General features: G+C 40.6%; 1 protein-coding gene across 1 annotated transcript in view; it reads left to right on the forward strand.

Moving 5' to 3' along the window:
- Positions 1-22,348, forward strand: part of ccdc120b (coiled-coil domain containing 120b) — a 48,164-nt gene extending 25,816 nt beyond the window's left edge. The window contains exons 5-10 of the mRNA XM_017496564.3: positions 3,115-3,217; positions 6,267-6,326; positions 20,427-20,583; positions 20,689-20,790; positions 20,983-22,005; positions 22,083-22,348. Of these exons, the coding sequence (XP_017352053.1) occupies positions 3,115-3,217; positions 6,267-6,326; positions 20,427-20,583; positions 20,689-20,790; positions 20,983-22,005; positions 22,083-22,182 (1,545 nt within the window). The 3' untranslated portion in view covers positions 22,183-22,348. The remainder of the gene's footprint in view (positions 1-3,114; positions 3,218-6,266; positions 6,327-20,426; positions 20,584-20,688; positions 20,791-20,982; positions 22,006-22,082) is intronic.
- The last annotated feature ends 352 nt before the right edge of the window (positions 22,349-22,700 follow it).

The raw sequence follows: 22,700 nt of genomic DNA on the forward strand, positions 1-22,700 counted from the left end.
GCTGACCTGTCTTTCCAGCTCCTATTATAAGTGGGTGGGCCAGGTAGAATCCACAGCTCCGCTTCAGGTACAGGCCAACGTAGTGGAGGTTCCACCGAGATGCATGATTGAGGGCTGCTGGAAGGAGACTCAGCTACAGTGTCCTACATGCAAGAAGCTAGGTCTCCAGGAAGCATTTTTCTGCTCTAAGGAATGCTTCAAGAGCAGCTGGCATAAGCACAAGCAACTACACACCAAAGTCCTTGCAGAACTACAGGCTGAGGTCAATGTAGCAACCTCGGCCTCAGAGCTCCAGCTTGAGACCCACGAGGAGTTCTCACATCCTGAGCTCCAGCCAGAGGTCAACGTGGTGACCTCAGAGCCCCAGCTTGAGACCGACGAGGCGGTCTCACATGCTGAGCCCCAGCCAGAGGTCAACGTGGTGACTTCAGCCCCAGAGTTTCAGCCAGAGACCCATGAGGGGGTCTCAGCTCCAGAACTCCAGTATAAGGTCAAGATCCCACTAGAGGTCAACGAGGTGACCTCCCAAGTCATGTTCATGTCCCAGGTCTAAGAGACGACCAACCCAAGATCTGCTCATGCCAAGTTCCTGTCCCAAGTCACAGAGACAGCCTTCCAGGACACATTACTGTCCTAGATTGAAGAGACGGCCAACCCAAGTGCTTCTCACACCAAGGTCCTGTCCCAGGTCGGTGCCGAAGTCATTAACAACCAGGTGCTTCTCATGCCTGAAGCTGAGGTCACAACCAAGCAAGCTCTGATCAAACCAGAGTCTGCTGATTACAGACAACCAGGTTCTGCTCACGCTTGACACCAACATCACGACCAACCAAGTGAAGCTTACGTTCAAGTCTGCTGACACGGACGACCAAGTTCCCCTCATGCCTGAGTCTTTTAACACAGCCAACCAAGTTCAGCCTGCAGAGTCGATGGAGGATGACGCTCCGCCTTCCTGTTCCGCTGAGGACATTGTTCTGCTTTTCTGTTCCGCTGAGGACGGCGCCCTGTTTTTCTGTTGGCTAGCCCAGGTGAGTGCTAGCCCAGGTGAGTGCTAGCCCAGGTGAATGCCCTTCTGGTGAGTCACTTGAACACTTGGGGTATTTTATCCACACCCCTTCAAAAATGTGAGGGTGCACTAGCAAACAGAATGGCATCCTTTATATTGCATCCTTTACATTTGATCCATCATATAGCCAGGTGATCCATCATATATTTCTGGAACAGTAAGAGGAATGCATTGTGGGTGCACTTCTGGACCCCCTATGTTAGGTCAGGGTTGGCACCAAAAAAGCATGAGATGGCAAATAATTCCAAAACACAACCCAAAAGCGTCATTAAAAAAAAGTCATTCACAGAACAGCTATCCGAGATATATGTAGCTGAGAACTCACAAGACTGACTGCCAAACTACAAGCCTTTATGTAGGTACCATGTTCCATATGCTTTTTATGTATGACAAAATAAAAAAAATAGTGGAGTAAGTGAAGAAGTGATCAGGGGAGGGTGCCCACTCCAACATTAAGTCTTAAAGGGAACCCAGACTATGAAGACTTGTATAGCTTATTAGATTAACACTGACATCCGCAATATAAACCCGCTATACAAACACACTCTAGATGTCAGTTAAAAATAATTGTTTTAATCCTTGCACTCATAGGCCGCCATTGCGATTAGCATCGCAATGCATTCTGTTTAGTGACGTCAAATGGTTGTAATGGTCTTGATTCTCCAGCAACCCTAAAACGATTTAAACATATCCTCAGCCTTTTCAGTTTGAACCTGAGTGTAACATAAGTGATGAGGTTAATATAGAAGACAAATGTATATCAACATGAAGACGATTAGAGAGGTGAGGAAGTGAGAGTGGTGCAAAATCGATGGTGTCTGTGTAGCAACTGCACATCTATGCCAACCGAGAGAATTTGTTGTTCAAGGTAAGCATATGGATTAAACTATCTTTTTATGATGAAACGTATTCTGATATCAATAATTTTAGAGATTATCAGCCATCTCGCCGTCATACTTTACCCTGTTAAAATTCTGACGGCATGCCAGCACAATCGCCATGTTATAAGCAAATCTATGCTATCTACACAGCTTCTGTGTGTATGAAGGTACTCATATCTTTGCAAAGCTAAGTTTCTTGTGATTTGATTGATATATAAACCATTTTGACATACAATCACGACAGCAGCTACGATAAACATCTCTGTCAGACCACCAACATACAAACACTTACGAAATGGAGGAAACTCACCTCATATGAAGCCTCATAGTTATCCACTGATCCATAACATCCTGACAAAAACAGTCTCGTTATACTGGCAAAGGTCCAAAAGATCCAATTATGTAAACATATTTAGTCTATCTTTCAAAGGAGACCAAAACCATGCATGTACGCCAAATAGTTTAAGGAGAGCTTTAATTTTACTTTGGGTATGCCTTGGCTAGGTGTGTTTTATTTTTTTTAGGTGTAATTTTATGGGAGCTTTAGGTTATGAGAATATACAGAAAAAAATCACTAACAAGATGCTTACAGATTTGATTATATTTACAGATATCCCCTGTATCACAGCACACGAACTACAAAATTACAGCCAAAAGCTGTGTGGCATTCATTTCCTGCTGCGGGGCTAGTTGCTAATTCTTTTGAGTGCTCAAGTGCAACCATTTTACGTCATCGACTCAGAGTGCTCTGCACATGTCACGTAAAGGCAGTTTCCTTAGTTTAAAATATATATTCAATATCAAGGATCCTTTTAAGATATATTTTTATTCTTTAGCTTTTGACTAATTTATTTGTACTTTTATTGTCTTTGATGTCTCTGGATACTATATTTCTTATTGTAAAGTACTTTAGGTCAACTTTTAAATTTGCTCTATAAAGTTTGATTTGACTTTACTTGACATCTGGGCAAGATTTTACACCATGCTTGTTTTCTGCTTTGCTGTAATAGTGTTGGGCAGTGTTGAGCAGGTGTAGGTGTATTTGGAAAGGCAGTGTGAGTAGGGCCTGAATGTAATATTAAATTGCATTTTTATGAACCCACTGCATAAAGCATTTATTATTTGGTACAAATTTTACAGTGTCTTGGTAACTTTCATTACGTGCAGGATAACCTGGGCCAGCGAAGACAGGTGAAGACTGGGTTCAGTGGCACCCTCAATCAGAGCATCGAGTCAAACAAGAGGATTGTTCACCGTGGATGTCACACAGGTGATGCATCTACATAAAAGAGATATAATTCAAGCTCAGACTTGAGAAGTTAAAGTTTTGGCATCCACTGTAATAGTATCTAGTATATGGAATATATAACATATTTAATAAGAAATGCACATCTAGAAATTAGATGTTCAAACTAATTCAGCTTACAGAGCTCTTCATTCAGAACTGGGTTTGTGTATGTGAGTACATACGGTCAGGGCCATAAATATTTGGACACTTACATATATTCTTATGTTTGCTATATTATATTGTTATATTTGCTACCAATGTATATTGGAGTTGAAATTAAATAATGAATATGAACACAAAGTACTTCCAAATTCCTACATCCAAATCTGATGAATGATGTAGGAATTACAGAACTTTTGATCCTGCATTTTTAAAGGACTAAATGTAAGTGCACAGATGGCTGCTCAGCTATTCCATGGTAATGTGTGTGTTATTACTTCATTGTTTCAATCACAAGTAAGCAGATTAAAGGTCCAGAGTTAATTTGTTGCATATGGAACACCAAAAGACCAGACCACAGTAAATTCCTGGCAGAGCATCACCAGGGAAGAAACCTATGTCTATGGGTTCCAGACTTCAGGTAGTCATTGGCTGCCTTTGCATCCAAATATTAAACATGTCAATTTCATTTATGATTATGTTAGTGTCCAATTACTTTTGGTCTCTTAAAAGGAAAAGTCTCCTATGAAAGTATTGGAACAGCAGGGCCAATTCTTCTCTTCACCTGATGAAGAGGAAACTAAAGGGAGAAGCCCACCAAAACAACTGAAAGAATCTCTGGTACTAGAAAGCAGAGTAGAAGCCTGGAAATATACCACAAAAGAAGAATGCAACAGTTTGATGATGGCAGTGGGTTGCAGGCTTGATCAAGTTATTGCAAGCAAGGGATATGCAACCAAATATTAAGTGTTATTTACTTTAAGACATCTGTTCACAAACTATTTCTCACTTAAAAATTGGGTGGTCTGCCAACAAAGGTGCCGTGTTCTAAGTTGTTTACAAGTTGTAACACATCTAGATGTAAATATCAGGAAATAAAAGCTGAAATTCTGATTTATCTTCTCATATTCATCTTTTGATCAAGTCTTCATTGTATAGCAAAAGCAAAGACATCTTCAACATTTCCCTGAGCCAGGCAGTTGTCCCCATGTGCTTCAAGTTGACCACCATCATCCCTTAGCCAAAGAAATCATCTGTGTCCTGCCTGAATGACTACCGGCCTGTTGCACTCACACCTATCATCATGTAGTGCTTCGTGCGGCTAGTCATGAAACATGAAGAGTTGTCTTCCCACCACAACGGACCCATTTCAGTGTACATCCCAACCGCTCAACAGAGGATGCCATATCTGCTATCAGTCATCTATGTCTGACCCATTTAGATAAAAAGGACAATTATGTAAGGATGCTGTTCATAGAGTTCAGTGCCGCATTCAATACAGTCATCCCACAACAACTGACAACAAAGCTGAGCCTGCTGGGTTTAAACACCTACCTCTGCAGCTGGATCCTGGACTTTTTGACCGGGAGTCTTCAGTCCATCAGGATCAGAAACTTCCAGCACCACCATACTGAACACCCCCCAGGGCTGTGTGCTTAGTCCACTGCTGTTTACCCTGCTGATTCATGACTGTGCTGCTAAGTTCAGCTCTAATCACATCATCAAATTTGCTGATGACACTACAGTTGTGGGCCTCATCAGTAACAATGATGAGTCAGCATACAGGGAGGAGGTGAACCAGCTCACACAATGGTGTAGAGACAACAATCTATCTCTTAATGTAGACAAGACTAAAGAGATTATTGTCGACTCCAGAAGAACCCAAGTGGACCACTCACCACTGCACATCAATGGAACAACTGTGGAGAGAGTCAAACACTCCAAGTTTCTTGGTGTGCACATGACTAAGGACCACTCCTGGACTTTCAACACCACCTGCCTAGTCAAGAAGGCCCAGCAACACGTCCACTTCCTATGGAGGCTGAAGAGAGCCAAACTCCCCCCTCCCATCCTCACCTCCTTCTACAGAGGGATGATAGAGAGTGGCCTGACCACCTGTCTCACTGTGTGGTACAGGAACTGCACAGTCTCCGACCATAAGGCCCTACACATAATTGTGAGGACAGCTGAAAAGATCAATGGGGTCTTTCTACCCACCATTGAAACCTCCTTCGACAACCGCTGTATCCGCAAAGCCATCGGTATTACGGATGACCCCTCTCAACCTTTTCATGGACTATTCACCCTCCTGCCATCTGGCAGAAGGTACAGGAGCATTCGTGCCACCACCAGCAGACTCCACAACAGTTTCTTCCTGAGGCAGTCAGATTACTCAACAACGCTCACCTGGGCTAGCTGAACACCTAACCCAGTAAGACTCATACCACTGCATGCACTAACCCAGTAAGACTCAGTACTACTACACACTGCACTTTATATAGCTGCATCAGTCACTTTATTATGGAACTCGTTTCTGCTGCCAGTATTACTGATATACTTGTGCTGCTACATTACACAGTAGCTTACAGTTTACAGTCCATGTTCAGTGTATTTCCAGTCCTGTTCATTTATTGTTTTGCACTTGTCTCACATTGTTGTGTATTGCAATTTATGTAGTCTTGTGTAATGTTTCGTGTTGCACCATGGTCCTGAAGAAGCAGGATTTTGTTCCAATGTAAACAAGCTATATAATGATAATAAAAACCCAGTTGACTTGACTTGACTTTCATATGAGAAAATGCTGCAATTCTACATCGTACACCCAATTTTTATGTAAATACCTTTAAATTAAAGCTGAATGCCTGCAACTTGATCACATATTCATGATTTAATTTCAACCCCATTATCCTGTGATTGACAGCTAAAATAACAATAACGTTGTCAATGGTTAAATATTTATGGGCTTGACTGTATATGTGTACATCTTAAACATTATTTCCCATCATAGTCTGGTTGTTTAGTGGCATCATGCTTTGCCAGTATTTCTAATCTTTTTTTTCTTAATTCAGATTGATTATTTTTACATTTGCAGAGGAAACGGTTAAATCAGAGAGCAGTTCCATGTCAGACTCGACTCACTCCCAAGACAACGGTGAGTCAGGAATGACACGTAACTTTATTTCCCAAGAATATTCACAAATTTTGTCAATTTGATGAATATTGACCCTTGTTGAACATGGGTAAAAAAATAATAATTTAAAAAATCCATTCAAACAACTGGAGAAACTACAAAACTCATGACAGATTTTCATCCTTGAAAGATTTATACAATTTTTTTTTTAAAAAAAGTTGCTCCTCATCCAAAATGCTTTTACAGCCTTTGCATGTTTGCCCAAATGTAATGAGATCTCAAGTGTACACACTTTTGATCTCATTGACAACCAGGCCCATAGCAAAAAAGTCCTGGAATGTCTGTAACATTTGCCAATTTGCCTGTAGGATAGATGAGTAAAGGATGAGGATGCATGAGTATATATTTATAATCTCACTATCCAGTGTCACCCAGAAGAGCATGGGTTTCTTTTGAATCTGGTTGCTCTCAAGGAGTTGCTTTCAGGGAGTTTTTCCTTGCTACCATTAGGGGTAAAACTAAATCTACATCTACACTGAATATTCACTTTAATAAGAAAACCTGTACACTTACCCATTTATGCAGTTATACAAACAGCCAATCATGTGGCAGCAGCACAATGAATAAATTCCCCTTTATCTTCATTTAAACTCGCTCTCATGTCTCACATCTTCCTCGACCACCTGCTATTTTTTCTCCTAGGTCTTAATCTAGGTACTCTAGTACAATGGTTTAAATGATACCAAGTGGTGCTACCTGCTACCTGTATTGCTGTTGGAGTTGCTCTTACCACTTTGTATGGCCCTTCCCTCCTTGGCTCGTTCCACTTTCTCCTGAACACTCTTAGGTATACCTGTTCACCCGGAGCCACTGGACAAGGAACCACTGTCTCTTCTCTCTGTCCACTGCTTTGTTCCTTTCAATAGATAGCTTCATGTATAGCAGTTAATTGTTGCATATACATTCTCAGATCCATTTGCAATTGCTCCAGCGGTGGTCCTTCATACAGACCTCTCAGATAGGGTATAGGCATGGGCCAGCCCATAAGCATTTCATGCGGTGTTAGATGTGTAATTCTGTTAGTCTGCATGCGATAATTCATCAGTGCAAGAGGTGGAGCATCTACTCAATTCAGTTTAGTGTCAAGACAGGTTTTGTTAATCTTAGCTTTAAGGTACCATTCACCCTTTCCACCATTCCCATGTGACTGAGGGTGGTAAACACATCCCAGTCTCTGCTTTATTCTTAGTTGCTGCAACACTGTTTTCACTGTTCTTTGAACAAATGCTGAGCTGTTATCAGAGCTAATCTGCGATGGTATGCCAAATCTGGGATTTACCTCCCTGGTTAAAAATCTAATCACTGTCCCTGCAGCTTGGTCTGCTGATGGCAGTGCCTCCACCCATCTGCTAAACCTGTCTATTATCACCAGCATCTACCTTTTTCCTCTCTCATTTTTCACCATATCCACATAATCAATCACTAAGTGTTTGAATGGCCCTTATGGTACTGGTATATGCCCTATTGGTGCTGAAGTTACGATTCTGACATTGTTTTGAGCACAAATTTCACATTCAGACAAAAAATTATCCACCATTGCCTGTAAGTACTTAGAACAATACCCTTGCTGTTTTATCTTTCTCATAATTTCCCACCTCGCGCAGTGATCAAACCCATGCGCATCTGAAATCAGGACAGTGAGAACTGCAGTAGGTGCAATCATGTGTCTTTCATGTGAGCGCCATATGCCGTGTGCATCTCTAGTTGCACCTCTCTGTTGCCAAACTGAATATATTGAATATTGGCAAACATATGTTTTTGTGTGCCTGGCATTTAATGATCAACTGAACTATCTGTTCAGCATGTTGAATGGGAGTCCCATCACTTTTTTTTAAAGCCCCTCTGTTTCCAAACAGCTCCAAACAAATGACATACACCATGAGCATACACTGAGTCAGTGTATGCCATAGTGAGAGCTTTCAACTCAGCCAGTTGAGCAGAGCATGGTTGGTTACAATACTTTGTGATCACAGGCACAAAATCCTCCTTCTGTTCTTTCACTACTGCATACCCTGCATGAATAAAGCAAGAGCCATTAACAAAATAGGTAACCTCTGGCTTCGGTATAGGTGAGGACACTAAATCAGGTCTAAGATGAGTAAAGGCTAACGACTCTGCTATACAGTCATGTGGTTTCCCTTCCTATTCCAAAGGAATCAAATCAGCTGGATTTACTGTAGTGCAATGCTTAATAGAGATGTCAGGGTAAGGCAACAGAGTTGAGTAAGCTAAACACCGTGCCTGAGTTAAAAAAAAAAATCTCCCTTGGTCTAATAGCTCTGCCACCTTGTGGTGAGTGTAAATATTCACTGGGCATCTCATGGTCAGAATGGATGCTTTTTCATATGCATAGTATAAGGCATCGTATATGCATAGTATAAGTCCCTGCCATGGGGGGTAACCTTGAGCTACACTGTCTAGCCTGGTGCTGTAATATGCAATGGGCTGTTTTCCCCTACCACTACATTTTTCCTGCATCATAATTGCAGACACATAACCATTCGCCCTATCGGCTACATACAAATGAAACAGTTTTGTGTAGTCTGGGAACACTAGTGTGAGTGCAACTTGAAGTCAGCTTTTTAATGACTCAAAGGCTATTAGAGCATGAGTGTTCCATTGTAATGGAGCACACAAATTTTGATGCCCAGCTTGCTTCATGAGTGCCCTCAATGGACCTGTTTTGATCGCATAATCTGCTATATAGTCTGAGCTAAATCCAGTCATGCCCAAAAAGGTCATCATCTGCCCTACAGTCTGTGGCAATGGTGCTTTAATTATGCCTTCAAGCTGTGTTGGAGATATGGCTTTAGTTTTTTGTATGCAATCGGCCTAAATACTCTACATGTGGTTGACAATACTGCAATTTTGCTTTGGAGGCTTTATGCCCTCCTTGAGCTAATTTAGTCATTACATTAATATAATCTCTGTGGCATTGTTTGAGTGTCATAGAACAAATCAGTAGGTCGTCTACATACATGAGAAGACAACTGTCCAGACAAAGGTCATCGAGGTCAGCTTTTAAAACCTGATTAAACACATGTGGAGAATGTGTTTGTTTAAAACCTTGGGGCATTCTGGTATATGTGCATTGCTTTCTTGCATACATGAAAGCGAACAAATGCCTGCTTTCCTCTGCCAGTGGAACACTAAAGAAGGCAGAGCAAAGATCAATCACAGTGAAATACCTCGCTTCAGGAGGAACATTTGTCAGTAGCGTGTGTGGATTAGTAACCTCAGCTGGCCAATCTTGTACTACATCATTGGCTGCTCCCAAATCATGTACTAGATGCCATCTAGCAGTAGCTTGATGTTTCAATTAACACTCCTGCCTTAATTAACCATTCAATGGTTGGCTTAATACCCTGTTCGGCATCAGAACGTTATGGGTACTCATCTTTGCGTGGTAAGCATGCACCTGGTTTTTAATCTAAACTGGTCTGGTAGATTTTACCAGGCCCACATCGGTGTCATGCTCAGACCATAATTCAGTTGGTTCCTGTGTTTCCATGTCTTTTAGTAAATTAGTTGTCGTAGTCTCTATCACCTGTGTTTCTGGCATCTGCATTTGTGTGTTGTCATCAGTCACTATTTCCTGCAGGGTTCCTATAATAACAGTAGCAGAATTAGAATTTTAAGCAATATTTTATCAGCAGTTTGATAAATCAAAAGATAGTCTATAGCCTCCCACTTGGCCATTTCTTCATCATTGGTCCTAAATCTTTTGATTCCCATCTTCTGTTTACAAAAAGTGCCACATGTGGTACTGAATATGCACAATGCACAATTGTCAATTGTCAATTTGCATGGCTGCACCCTGTGCCTCTATGACTATGTACTGTGACGTCATAGGAACTTTGTCCCCTTGTTCCGCTTAACCACCATTTTTCAATTTACGGATCACAGTCTATGTCATAAATCATTGTGCAGTGGAATTCAGTTTCTGATTTTTTTCGCCCCAGGGATCTGAGCCTCAATGTACGTTCCCCATTTACTAATGCCTTTTTCTACATCACAATCTAAATTACCCAACCAATACACATTTGCTTTTGGTTCTGAAATAAACATTTGTGTGTTGATTCCCTTACTATCTATGTATACTCCATCCGGGAACACCAAATTTGGAAATTTAATTTGCAAAGTGCATCTCTCCCGAATAAATTGACAGGAGTGTGATATGATACCAGAATCGATATTTTAACCTTTGTCTTCTTGGTTTGTAGACAAACAGGAGATGTCATAGGAATTAGCTGCGTATGTCCCGAGAATCCTACAGTCTTAGCAAATCTACCGGACATGGGGAGGTGAGAGGCATAATTTGGACTAACACGTGTAAGTAGCTCCAGTGTCTACCATCATGGGTGTAATTTTGCCCTCAACATTAACCTGGAGCATAGGTTCTTGACCAGCATTGGTTGTTATCGGTTGAAGCTGACCCTACCCACTAGGATTCCCTGGGCACCCCTAGTAACCCTGATTTGGCCCTCCCCATGGATTGATTGGGCCTTGTGGAGGTCCTTGAGAGTTTTTAATCCAGGACCCCTCCCCTGGGAGGCTGTTGCCATGGATTGGTGGGGCAGTTACGGCTGTCGTGTCCATCTTGGCCACACTCCCAGCATACTCCTGGAGGACCAAAAGTGAGTTTGCCTCTTCCTCTCTGTCCTCTTGGGGGTGGCCTTTTTTGCCAGTTCATGTTGTTTGGATGCTAATTAATAGAGACATTAATAATAGGCGCAGGATGCTGCTGTGGAGTAGGAGGAGCTGCCTGAGGGTTTGGTTGCACAGCAAGTGGGAGAGGTGTGTTTATGGGATCCATCACTGCTGATTGTCCTGCCTCTTCTTTAACAGGACTTTGAGTTTTTTTCTTGTTCCTGTTCATCAGTTCGTCAAGCTGTAGCTGTGTCGGCCTTCTCTGTAACTCTCTTTCTTGAATTTTCAGTTTTTGCTCACTCTTTCTGTATTGCTTGACAGCGTGAGTCACATAATCTCAGAACTCCTTGTTTGATTTTAGAGCAGAGGCCGACCACATCTTCAAGCTTGGATTTTACAGCTGGCATAGTGTCCAGTATTGCTTCTCTGAACAGTGTGGTCATTACAGAATCTCCGTCTGGATCCTTCTCTGTCTCTTGCTTCCATGTTTTTAGCTGACGATGAACATAATCAGTTGGATTTTCTGCTTCCTCCAGCTGTTCCCCTTTCAGAAACTTGGGATCCGGTTATGCAGGATATTAATTCTTAGCATTTGCCACAGATTTGGGTGGTGATGATCGAAGGAAACCCCATCTGCTTGTGTCCTCGTGTCTGGCTTTTCTTAATATTTGGGTTGTGAACGGAGAAAATTTGTGTACTCAGGGACTATCTGTGGCATAGACTAATCTGATTCGATCAAAGCCATGTTACATTAATGAATAATAATTCCAATAATGCGGAACTGAAAAGTATAATATATGGGGCTGGGATCTAGACATTCAATTAATCCCTTCTCTATTACTGCTGCACAACTGCAGTCCTAAAACCTAATAAGAGAAAACAGGCACTTAGTTTAAGGGATAAAAATGTCTTACCTCCATAATAAAAACACCTTACCTCCTTAATTTTCTTCCCTGATATTAATTACCTTTGCGTCACCCACATCCAGCTGTACTCACCATCAGTATGTCTAACTGACCTAATATCTACGACTACCCACTCTGGCAAATTGTCAAAAATCACTCTTACAGAATTATCAGCAAAAGTGTCAAAAACAACCATATAAATATAGAAAATAGAATGGCTTTCCCCTGGCAGAGCAGCCCCTGGGTGCAAGGGCGCATTTATTGCTGCTTCCAGCTTTTATTTAAACCTTGTATTTATTGTCTGAGTTAGCGCTTTTTGACAAGCCTCATTCCAATCTGCCTTGTCAATGTCTTTTTGTATATCCATTTTCCAACCATTTTATTTGTCTAGCATTGATTCAGTGCTATATTTAACCATTATGCTATAATATCTAAATACGTGTCCTTTCCCTTCTAAATTCCCAAAGTTATTTCCTCTAATTTTGAGAAAGGTGGTGTACATGTTAATATTTTGATGACATGTAGCTTTTTAACTGTAAATATTTGAATAAATGTTTTTGGGAATTAGGTATCTCTGACATCATTGGTCAAAAGAAAGTAAAACTGCATCTTCATAAAGATTTATAATTTTCAGAATGCCGAATATTCCATGACTTAAATCTTCCATCTTTCTTGGAGAATTTTTATTTTAAAAAAGTGTTTGAAGGTGGGAAAAGGGGAGGTGGAGTGAGGTGCTCAGCAGTTGGTGTCTTCCTCGTCGCTGTATGTGGCGTGTTGTGGTCTCCCAGGGGGGTTGAGGCCTTTTCTGGAGGTCTGGGAGCTCTGGGGAGAGAACCAAGGAGTGTGGTCTTCCTCTGAGGCGGTATCTTCTGTGGAAAGCAGAGAGAAATGCATTAGTAGAGTGTTGGAGATGGTCCATCCCCTTGTTAGAGGAGGAAGGCCCTTTTCATATGCTCCCATCGGCTGCTGGATGGTGGAGAGCTGCCACGCGGATCATTAGCCTCCAGTCGTGTGTGTTTCTGTAGCCCTGCCTTTCAGCCACGCGTTCTCAGGCTGTCCAAAACATTACTGGTGCTGAAGCGGAGCTGTTCTTTCAGCACCACAGTGGCTGTTGCAGGCGGAGTGCTTTTCCTCATTTGTGCGCGGGCCGCCGGCCTGCCATCACACCCCAAATAGGAGTAAATTGAGAGATTTAGGCAAATCACCTACATGTTTGTGTGCAGCATGACAGACTGAGATTGTTTTTAAGAAAAGTATTTTGTTTTACTTAATATCGAAGGAGTATAGATACAGAGTTAAAGGTAGATCTGGAACAGACTCCTGTTTAATGCCTATCCAAGCTGGGGGTGCTGTTGTACAGAAATATGATGCCGAGGTATGTATGTATGTATGTATGTATGTATGTATGTATATATATATATATATATATATATATATATATATATATATATATATATATATATATATATATATATATATATATATATAATGTATGTATGTATGTATGTATGTATGTATATATATATTATATAAGTATGTATGTATATATATTATATAAGTACCTGAAATCTTCAGTAGTTGTCATAAATGGAGTATTTACTATGGGACTTTGTCTTTCTTCCTTATTATGAAACATTAATGCTGATTTGGAATTATTGATTTTATATCCAGAAAACTCCCCAAAATTTTGAATTAATCTCATCAAGTTGGAAATACTAGTTTTTACATATGTCAGGATGCATATGCCTCATTATCCTGTATGCGTTCTCACTGCCATGGCTAGGGGTTCAATTGCTAACACAAATAGCAGTGGAGACAAATGGCAACCCTGATGGGTGGATCGCTGTGAATTAAATGGTTTGAGATTTTTTAATTAGTTAGGGTTTTTCTTTGTGTTTCTTTGTGTTTCGCATAATACGAATCATAGTACTTCTAAACTGTAATTCCATTCTATCCTATTGAAGTACTACTGAAGTTATCCTACTGATAACATTGCTATTTTCAAGACTCTTCTAATGTTGTAATAACGTTGTCTTTTTTGCACAAAACCCTATTGATCGTCAATAATCAACTGAGGAAGATATTTATCCAATCTTCTAGATAGTGCTTTACAAAGTATTTTTGTATCACATCCCATTAAACGAATTGGTCTGTAACACAAGCATTCAGCTCGGGGTTTGTTTGGTTTTAATATTAAAGATATTATAGCTAATCTTAATGAGTCCGGGAGTGTACCTTCAAGAAACGATTCTTCATACAAGTCAAGAAGTCGCCTTTAAAATTGTCTTTTAAATGTTTTGTAAAACTCTATTGGTAACCCATCCGGTCAGGGTGCTTTACATTAATTAATGTCCCTTATAGGTTTGCAAAGGTCTTCTGTTGTTAAAGGAGTCATTTCATGATTTTTCTTTTTTTTTGTTTGTTTGTGCATGTATAAGCTATGCAAAGTCCCAAAGCTCATAGTCTCCCCCAAAGGGATTTATTCTATAAAACAGAGAACACTACTCCAGACCTGCCCAAAACACATCGTTCAAAGTCCACATTTACTTCCATAATTCCCCTACATCATGGAGTTCACTATCAGCATAATCCCACCCAAAGGCATGTGTGAAGAAAGAAGGCAAGGCTTCAATGAATTCAGGCACCATGTCATGGAGACGTTATGTGTTTCAGTGGGAATGCAAAACCCCTTTGTTTAGCCTTCTGAAAAATGACAAAATTAGGAATCAGTGGTTACTGTTTATTTATAACGCTGTTCCTAAGAGTACAACCCAAAAGTTTGCTTGTGTACAGCGCATTTTATGGAGGACAACTTCCTGAACTTGGGAGAGTACAACACAGGCTACACACAAAGGCTACTCCAGAAAATTGGAGCAATTCCTACTTTGCTCAGACAATCTTGTGCTTCTGAATCAGAACCTGTAAGTGTTTTTGATTATTTTATGAAGTATCTGCTATTGACTGTTCAACTGTGGAGTTTTGTGTGGTGGCTCAGTTCTAGACCTCTGTTAACATGCTAGCTAAAGTTTGCTAAGTTGCCTCCGTTTTTAAAAAAAAGTGTTTTTAAGTGACAGACATTGATTGTAGGTGCTGTTGTGATTGTATCTTGAAACGGGTTATATCAATCGAATCACAAGAATCTTAGCTTTCCAAAGATATCACCCAACACCTGTACTCTCTTCAAAACTCTCTTCTCTTCTCTGCCCCCTCTCCCCTTCCCATACCTCTCTCACTGCATATGACTTTCTTTTCCAACAAGGTTACATCAATCGAACCAGTTCTCAACCCCAGACATGCATAGACCAGCTCCTCCTCCATGTAACTCTCAACTGGCTTCCTTTTCTCCTCTCTCAGAGACTGATGTCTCTAAACTCCTCCTCTCTAGCCGTCCCACAACCTGTCCTCTTGACCCTATCCCTTCTTACTTTCTTCAGTCCATCTCTCCCACACTATTACCTGCACTCACACACATCTTTAACACATACCCTACTTCATTTAAGCAGGCCCGGGTTACCCCACTGCTTAAAAAAAAAGCATCACTTAACCCTGCTGTGGTTGACAGCTACAGACCTGTTTCCCTCCTCCCTTTTCTTTCAAAAATCTTTGAAAGAGCTATTTTCAATCAACTCCAATTTTCTCACACAGAACAACCTCCTGGACACCAAGCAGTCTGGCTTCAAAAGAGATCACTCCACAGAGACTGCTCTGCTTTCCATCACTGAAGCCTTACGACTAGCAAGAGCAACCTCTAGATCATCTGTCCTCATTCTACTCAACCTCTCTGCTGCTTTCGACACTGTGAATCATCAGATCCTCCTGTCAAATCTCTCCAGCCTAGACATCACCAGAACGGCTCTCCGCTGGGTGGAATCCGATCTCTCAGACAGATCCTTCAAGGTATCATGGCTGGGAGGTATTTCTGAAACTCATCAACTCACAACTGGAGTTCCTCAGGGGTTCCTCAGGGTTCTGGGTCCACTGCTCTTTTCTATCTACACTACATCTCTAGGGCAGGTGATTGAGTCTCATGGCTTCTCATACCACTGCTATGCTGATGACACCCAGCTCTATTTGTCCTTCTAGCCTGATGATCCCTCTGTCTCTACACGAATCTCTGCTTGCCTGTCTGACATCTTGGTCTGGATGAGGGAACATCACTTTAAGTGCAACTTGGAAAAATCTGAGCTTCTTGTCATCCCAGCCTGCCCCTCAATCAACCACAACCTCACTGTACAGCTCAGCTCAACCACACTCAAGCCAACCAGGATGGCAAGGAACCTTGGGGTGATTCTCAATGACAGCTTGACCTTTACAGACCACATCTCAACAACTGCACAGTCCTGTAGGTTCATCCTGTACAACATCAAAAAAATCAGACCCTACCTCACCAAACAGATTACACAGATACTAGTCCAGGCTAGTCCACTATCTTCAAAAAACAGCTAAAGACCCACCTCTTCCGTGAACACTTAACTAACCCCAAAAACACCAACTCCACATTATCCCTTAAAAACAAAAAACAAAACAAAAAAAAACTTTCTCTGGCTCTTACAACTCTACTCTGCATACTTTCCTTTTCTAGAACTCAATTAAAGATCTTGTATGGTAGCCCTACTTGTATTGTTCTCCGCTTAATATATCGCTTTGCTTGTATTTCCTAATTTGTAAATCGCTTTGGATTAAAACGTCTGATAATTGAATCAATGAAATGTAAAATGTAATATATCGCATGAGTACCTATGTACACACAGAAGCTGTGTACATTGCATAGAGGAGTTTACGTTTTTTACAATTTAAGAGAGTTACAATAAACTTACCACTGTGAAAGGCTCTGCTCAAGTTGTGCATGCAAAGTTGATTCCGCTTGATCATCCTCATTTCTGAATTTGACTTGGGCTTGAACTGATATGGTAAAACCGGTGGCATGTTGCTTAGGAGCTTAGAATTGCTTTAGTAGCCTTAGAGGCTAAAGCTAACCCAAGGGACATTACATTTCGACTCATGCTTGAGACATTTGGCCAATCACAATGCAACAGGTCAGCTGACCAATCAGAGCACTATTGGTTTTTCTGAAGGAAGGGCTTTGGAGAAATTGGAGCGGTTCAGGCAGCCTGGGAATAAATCTACTGCAATAATGTACATTATTTGACAAATAAGGCATTTTTTGAATATTAAGGCATGTTAACGTATTTTACTACACCCAATAAACAGAGTAATTAATATATAAAAATGAATAAAAATCATGATAATGCTCATTTAATGGTGAATTTTGAGTGTTCTGTAGGACTTGCAGTTCTTGAGCTGTCAGACCAAATGTAAAAGCTACTGCTACAGCACCATAGTTTGGCTGACTGGATCCATCCTGCTTGCCTGAGTAGCGGGAATGTTTATTATCAGTGAAAAAAACATTTTTGCTAACTGAATTAAAAATAAAAATGTGTTTCCAAATAAATGAAAACTAAACTGCAGCTAGAATATCCACCTGCAATACGAACTAAAACAAAAGAATTTCTGCGAATATAACTTTCATTTTCGTATTTTAAATGTTGGGTGGTCTGACTGAACAGAGGTTGAACAGGGTGGATCCATCAATGTTGCCGAATTATAAAAATGACCAATAGATGGCAGAGTAACGTGTATTAGAGCTCTGTGGCACAGCAGCAATTTAGTCACAGTGGAGCATTATGGTGAAATTAATAGTTAGGACAACACAGAGCCCAATTTGGGATTTTTTTTTTTGTTGTTCAGTACAATTACCATGATACTAAAACTAAATACAAGCTAAAAGTAATTATTTTCGAAAGATAAAAACCAGTAAAACTAACTGAAATGAAACTGAAATTGAAACCCAAAATACAAAATGAAATAAAAGTAAAAACTAGAAATATTTTAAAAACTATAATAACCCTGGTAGCAGGAGGGAGCGGCAATCTGTGGGATACAAGCACCATGTGCAGCTCGTGCCACAGGTATCTAGTTCTAAGCAAATTGCATAGAGCACTAAATCAACCATAGATGAACATATTATCTTATTACAATCAAAATCAGGGCCTGAGTTCTGCAAAGGCATGTTTGGTTCATGATGCACTCCCTCTGGGGGAGAAAATGATCATGTAGCACAACACTGATGATACAGATTTGTGATGCAATGAGGTCAAACTAACATGTAAGCAAAAAAATGAGTTATAGCTGTATAACTTAACATGTTTTTGATAATTACTGAATTTCACACTCTCCCGTGTAATTTGCCCCCAAGTTTGTGAAGATTGATGAAAAAGCCTAGGATTATTTCACCAAAGTCAATGTTTTCCATTAATTAACTAGACTGTGTTGGCCCGCCATAGTATAATCTGTCCCGCCACAGTTTAGTAATGAACTGAAAATATTTTTACACCTAATAACATAAAAAGTTTTGTTTTGCGCCGTTGTTTCAGCAAAGCATCTCAAACTCCAAGTCAGGCAGACCATTCCCCTCGTTCAGTCAGACCGCTCTCCTCCCCTCCCTTCCACCCTGCTGCATCCAAGACACCAAGGCATTTTGAGGACACAATACCATTTGAGGTAAGTAATCTCTTAACTGTTGTTGATTAGCCTAATATGGAAAGCTACAAGTAATATATTTGTGCCTCATTATATGATCAAAATCCACATTTGATTGCAATCAGAAGTTTTTACAAACTGTTTAAAGGGAGTTTGAGCAAAAAACATAGTATTAATCTCAAATTGTCATGTGTAGCTTGATGCAAATTATAGCTATCAGTAACAGTCTAAGTAATTAAGAGCTTTCTAAAGATATCTTGGTTATGTGCATAGTCAGAAGGACACAAGAGCAGCAATCTTTTTGGGGAGTAGGTCATTTATGCACTCCCTTCACAAAATGGAGGGCGGATGAGAAGGGGCTAACTAAAATTACAGTATCCACTTCAGTTATCCACTACTCCAAACACAATTTTATCATTATCAGTGTATGACAGAAAATAGATAATGTTACTGCAGAAGTTATCACTGATAACTAATGCTTGCTAAATTAGGTAACATTAATGTTAGCTAACAACGTTACCTGTCATTCTCCTTACTTATGTCAACTGAGTGAACTACAGCTGCTTGTTGTGTATGTATGTAACGATAAATCTATCTAGCTACAGTTAATGTTATTACCAGCAGCTCTGACAATGTAACTATTTTCATCATCTGAGGAGAAAGATGGCTCATCATCTAATGATAGGCTATTTGTAATGTTAACATGATAAATTGTTAACATGATAAATTGCGAAATTACATGATAAATCGCATATTCTTCTTAACTACAAGAAGAGTACAAACAGTGTGCTTCAATTGCACTTTTTATTTTCATTCATTTGGCTAATTGTAGTTACCTTCTTTTTCAGGTCAAATACGACCTTCGTAACAGGCTGTAAGGAGAGCATGTGGCTGCCTGCCTGAGGTCTTCATCAATAGGCAGAGCCCAGAGGAATTAAAATACAAAAGGACATTAGAACTGTTTTTCTCAAAGCCCAGAAAGATTAAATGTCCAAATTCAGGGTGCAAAGTTTGCCAATAGGGATGTAGGGAGAGTTGATCAATACCATGTCCTCCTTATATATTTTTATCTTCTACAAAAATAAACCAGTTCAACACATGGTTGCTTCATTTCTTTGGTATCTCAAATGTATGCACTAGTTGATTTTGTGTTTTGACCATTTGTGGACCACATTAAACTCCATCTCACTTACCATGCTTTGTGGGTGTAATTTTTTGCCATGTCATCGCCATTCATATCTATAAAACTACTGTGTTTATGATTAAACTACTTTATTTAATAAAATTACTACTAGAGCACAATATTGTTTACAAGAACACAAAGTTATTCATGAATCTAGCCTCTTTATTTTGCTCCCAAAGTGCACCATTTAACTATAAAATGTACAAAACTTTCTTATGGGGGAGCATGCCCCCAGACCCTGTTAGAGGGTCAGAAGTCCACCACAGTCTCTCAAAATCCTGTGGGAAACATTGAAAGTAGCTTTCACATATTATGCAAATTAGCAATGGAAAAAAAAGAAATGAGTGAAAAAAAAATTTTTGAGTGTAGGACTTATGGTTCTTATGGTTGAGGACTTATGGTTGAGATATGGGCCCAAATGCAAATACTTGTGCTATAGTGCCACTGTTAGATCGATTGGGCCCATCTCCTTTACTACCTGTTGATCAAGTTTCATGTCTGTAGGACTTATGGTTTAGTCTGCACAATACATTTCAGCTGAGAGTTGGAATAATAATAAGTAGAAGAAAAACTATAACAAAAACAATAGGGTTCCAGCACTATGTGCTTGGACCCATCAAAATTCCAACAAAAACAATAGGGTTTGGGCACTACTACATGCTTGGACCCTAAAAATTCTAACAATTCCAATTGGGTTCAAAGCCCCCCTGAAAATCTTTAACTTTCTGGATTCTTTAAACTCCTCTGAACAACAACACCCCTGTTCATTCTTGTGGTCCACAGAGGACTTGTCTTCCAGTGTGGTTTCCGAGCATCGCTCCCTTTCTCATCCTCGGCTGTTCTCAGGCAGCCCTGACAGCCGCCTGTGTAAGACTCTGTCTCCAGTGGAGATTTACTATGAGACGAGGACTAACCTTAACTCTACCTCTAGCTCTGTCAGGTAAAGATGATAATCTTTGATGATAATCTTTGATGATAATAATCCAGCATCTTGCCTGGCATCTTTGTGTAATAGGTAATAATTCATGCTTGATTGTTAACCTAGCCCAAGTCATTCTCTGCCAAGAAGTGCATCCAATGTGGATGGCATGAGTGTTCCAGCTACACCTATACTATCTCAAAATATACCAGTCTGCATTCACGTGAGGTACAGTGTTTGATTTCTTATTATGCCCACACTCTTCACGTCTTCTACAATAATTGAATGAAGTAATTATATGTTAGTTGTGGTTACATGCATGTGATATTGAGGATGTTTATGCAGAATGAACAAGTAATGATAGATTTAAGATAATTCACCATCCAACACCTTTATTTATAACAGCATCTCTTTTATCAGGTCTGATATTTCTACTGATGTAGCATTAAAGCAGTGGGATGGAAGTCCGGATGTTGCCCGTTTTCTTCCTTTGGCATCTCTGGAGAGTTCCTCTTCGGAGCGTATGAGTTACATATACAACTCTCTTGCCCGCCGTAGCAACAGCTCTGAGGCATTGCTTGACCGCTCCAACCATCCTCAGCTAGTGGCGTCCCGAAATGGCATGCCCCCTAGAACTGGACCTTATAAGAGCTCAGAGTCCTTGACTGATGGCAAGCTGAGGCACATGTACCATGGGAGCCCAGAGAGGCAGCTAGGTGGATCTAAAGAACAAGGCCACATGCATTCATCAGTTAGCAAAGGAAGTGGGGCAAGCTACGACGAGACACTGATGGACTGTATGAGCAAGCCACAAAAGAGACCAGTTCAGTCCCAGCAACACTTTTCAGTAGAGCACATATGGCCTGACCTTCCTGCTCTTCCCAAATCTCGGACCTCAACTCAACTCAATGTTTTTCCTCATTCCCAGATGCATTTAACCTCTGACACACACTCTAACAGTCCAATATTTGTACAGAGTTACGAGACTAAACCACGTCAAGTCAAAGTCACACGGACTAAGTCCTGTGGGCCCTTTACCCCTCTCCAGCAGCACAGCCTGGACCATTTACTGGTATATGCTTATGAGCCTACCAACCTTTTATCTGGCTCCACTGCTTCATCCTTTCCGAGCCTACTACCCCACCAAACAGAGATACCCAATTCCACTGTCACTTTCAGTAGCAAACCTGGACCCTTCTCCCTGCCTACCCTGGATGACTCTACCCGCAGCCTACACAAGGCCCTGGCATTAGAGGGGCTCCGGGACTGGTATCTGAGGAATGCACTGGGTTACCCAACTGCAGCCAGGGGACAAGAGGGACTTCGCCTGCGCACCCCACCCCACCTGGTGCGCCTTCCATGGTCTGTCCCACTGGGCCCACTCTACTCACATTCACAGATCCCCCAGTCAAACTCCTTTCATGGGCACCCACTGCATGGCAGGTAAATCATAAATCTTGCTTTTTGTCTTCCTTTTTGAGAGTGTGTATGGTCATGGCAGTATCCTCTCTTTCTGTAAGGTCTGTGGAGTTCTCTCTCTACCAAGAGCGATTTACCTCCAAGGAAACCACTCAGAAGGAGTCTAGATCAGATGCTCCTGCCCCTGGAACTCTGGTATAACTGCCAGATCACACTACATTAAAAACCTACATTGTGCTATCTAAAACCATAAATGTGTATGGCAATTTTCAGAAATCAAGCTTAAGTTGTACAGTTAGAATGAAGGGTTTAATAAATAGAGATTAGTCTTCGCATGAGCTTTTGTTTGCCCTACTACTTATGTATACTGCTGAAATACAGTATAATTATATTACAATTACATTTGTATATGATTTGGCAAAGTGTAATAAGCTTATCTTTCCATCACCTTCAGATATATTTTCATGTATATATACAGTGCCCTCCACTAATATTGGCACCCTTGGTAAATTTTAGCAAAAAAAAGGCTGCAAAAAATTGTCTATAGTTTAACCTTTTGATCTTTTGTTTAAAAAATTCACAAAAATACTCCGCTCTCATGGATGTCAAACAATTGCAACAAAACAGGTTTATCAAAAAATATCTTTGTTAAATATAGGTGTGCAATAAATTATTGGCAACCTTTTAGCCAATAGTTTGTGCTACTTCCCTTTGCCTCT

Source organism: Ictalurus punctatus, chromosome 21, assembly GCF_001660625.3.
Source record: "Ictalurus punctatus breed USDA103 chromosome 21, Coco_2.0, whole genome shotgun sequence".
In the NCBI taxonomy this organism is placed as follows: domain Eukaryota; kingdom Metazoa; phylum Chordata; class Actinopteri; order Siluriformes; family Ictaluridae; genus Ictalurus; species Ictalurus punctatus.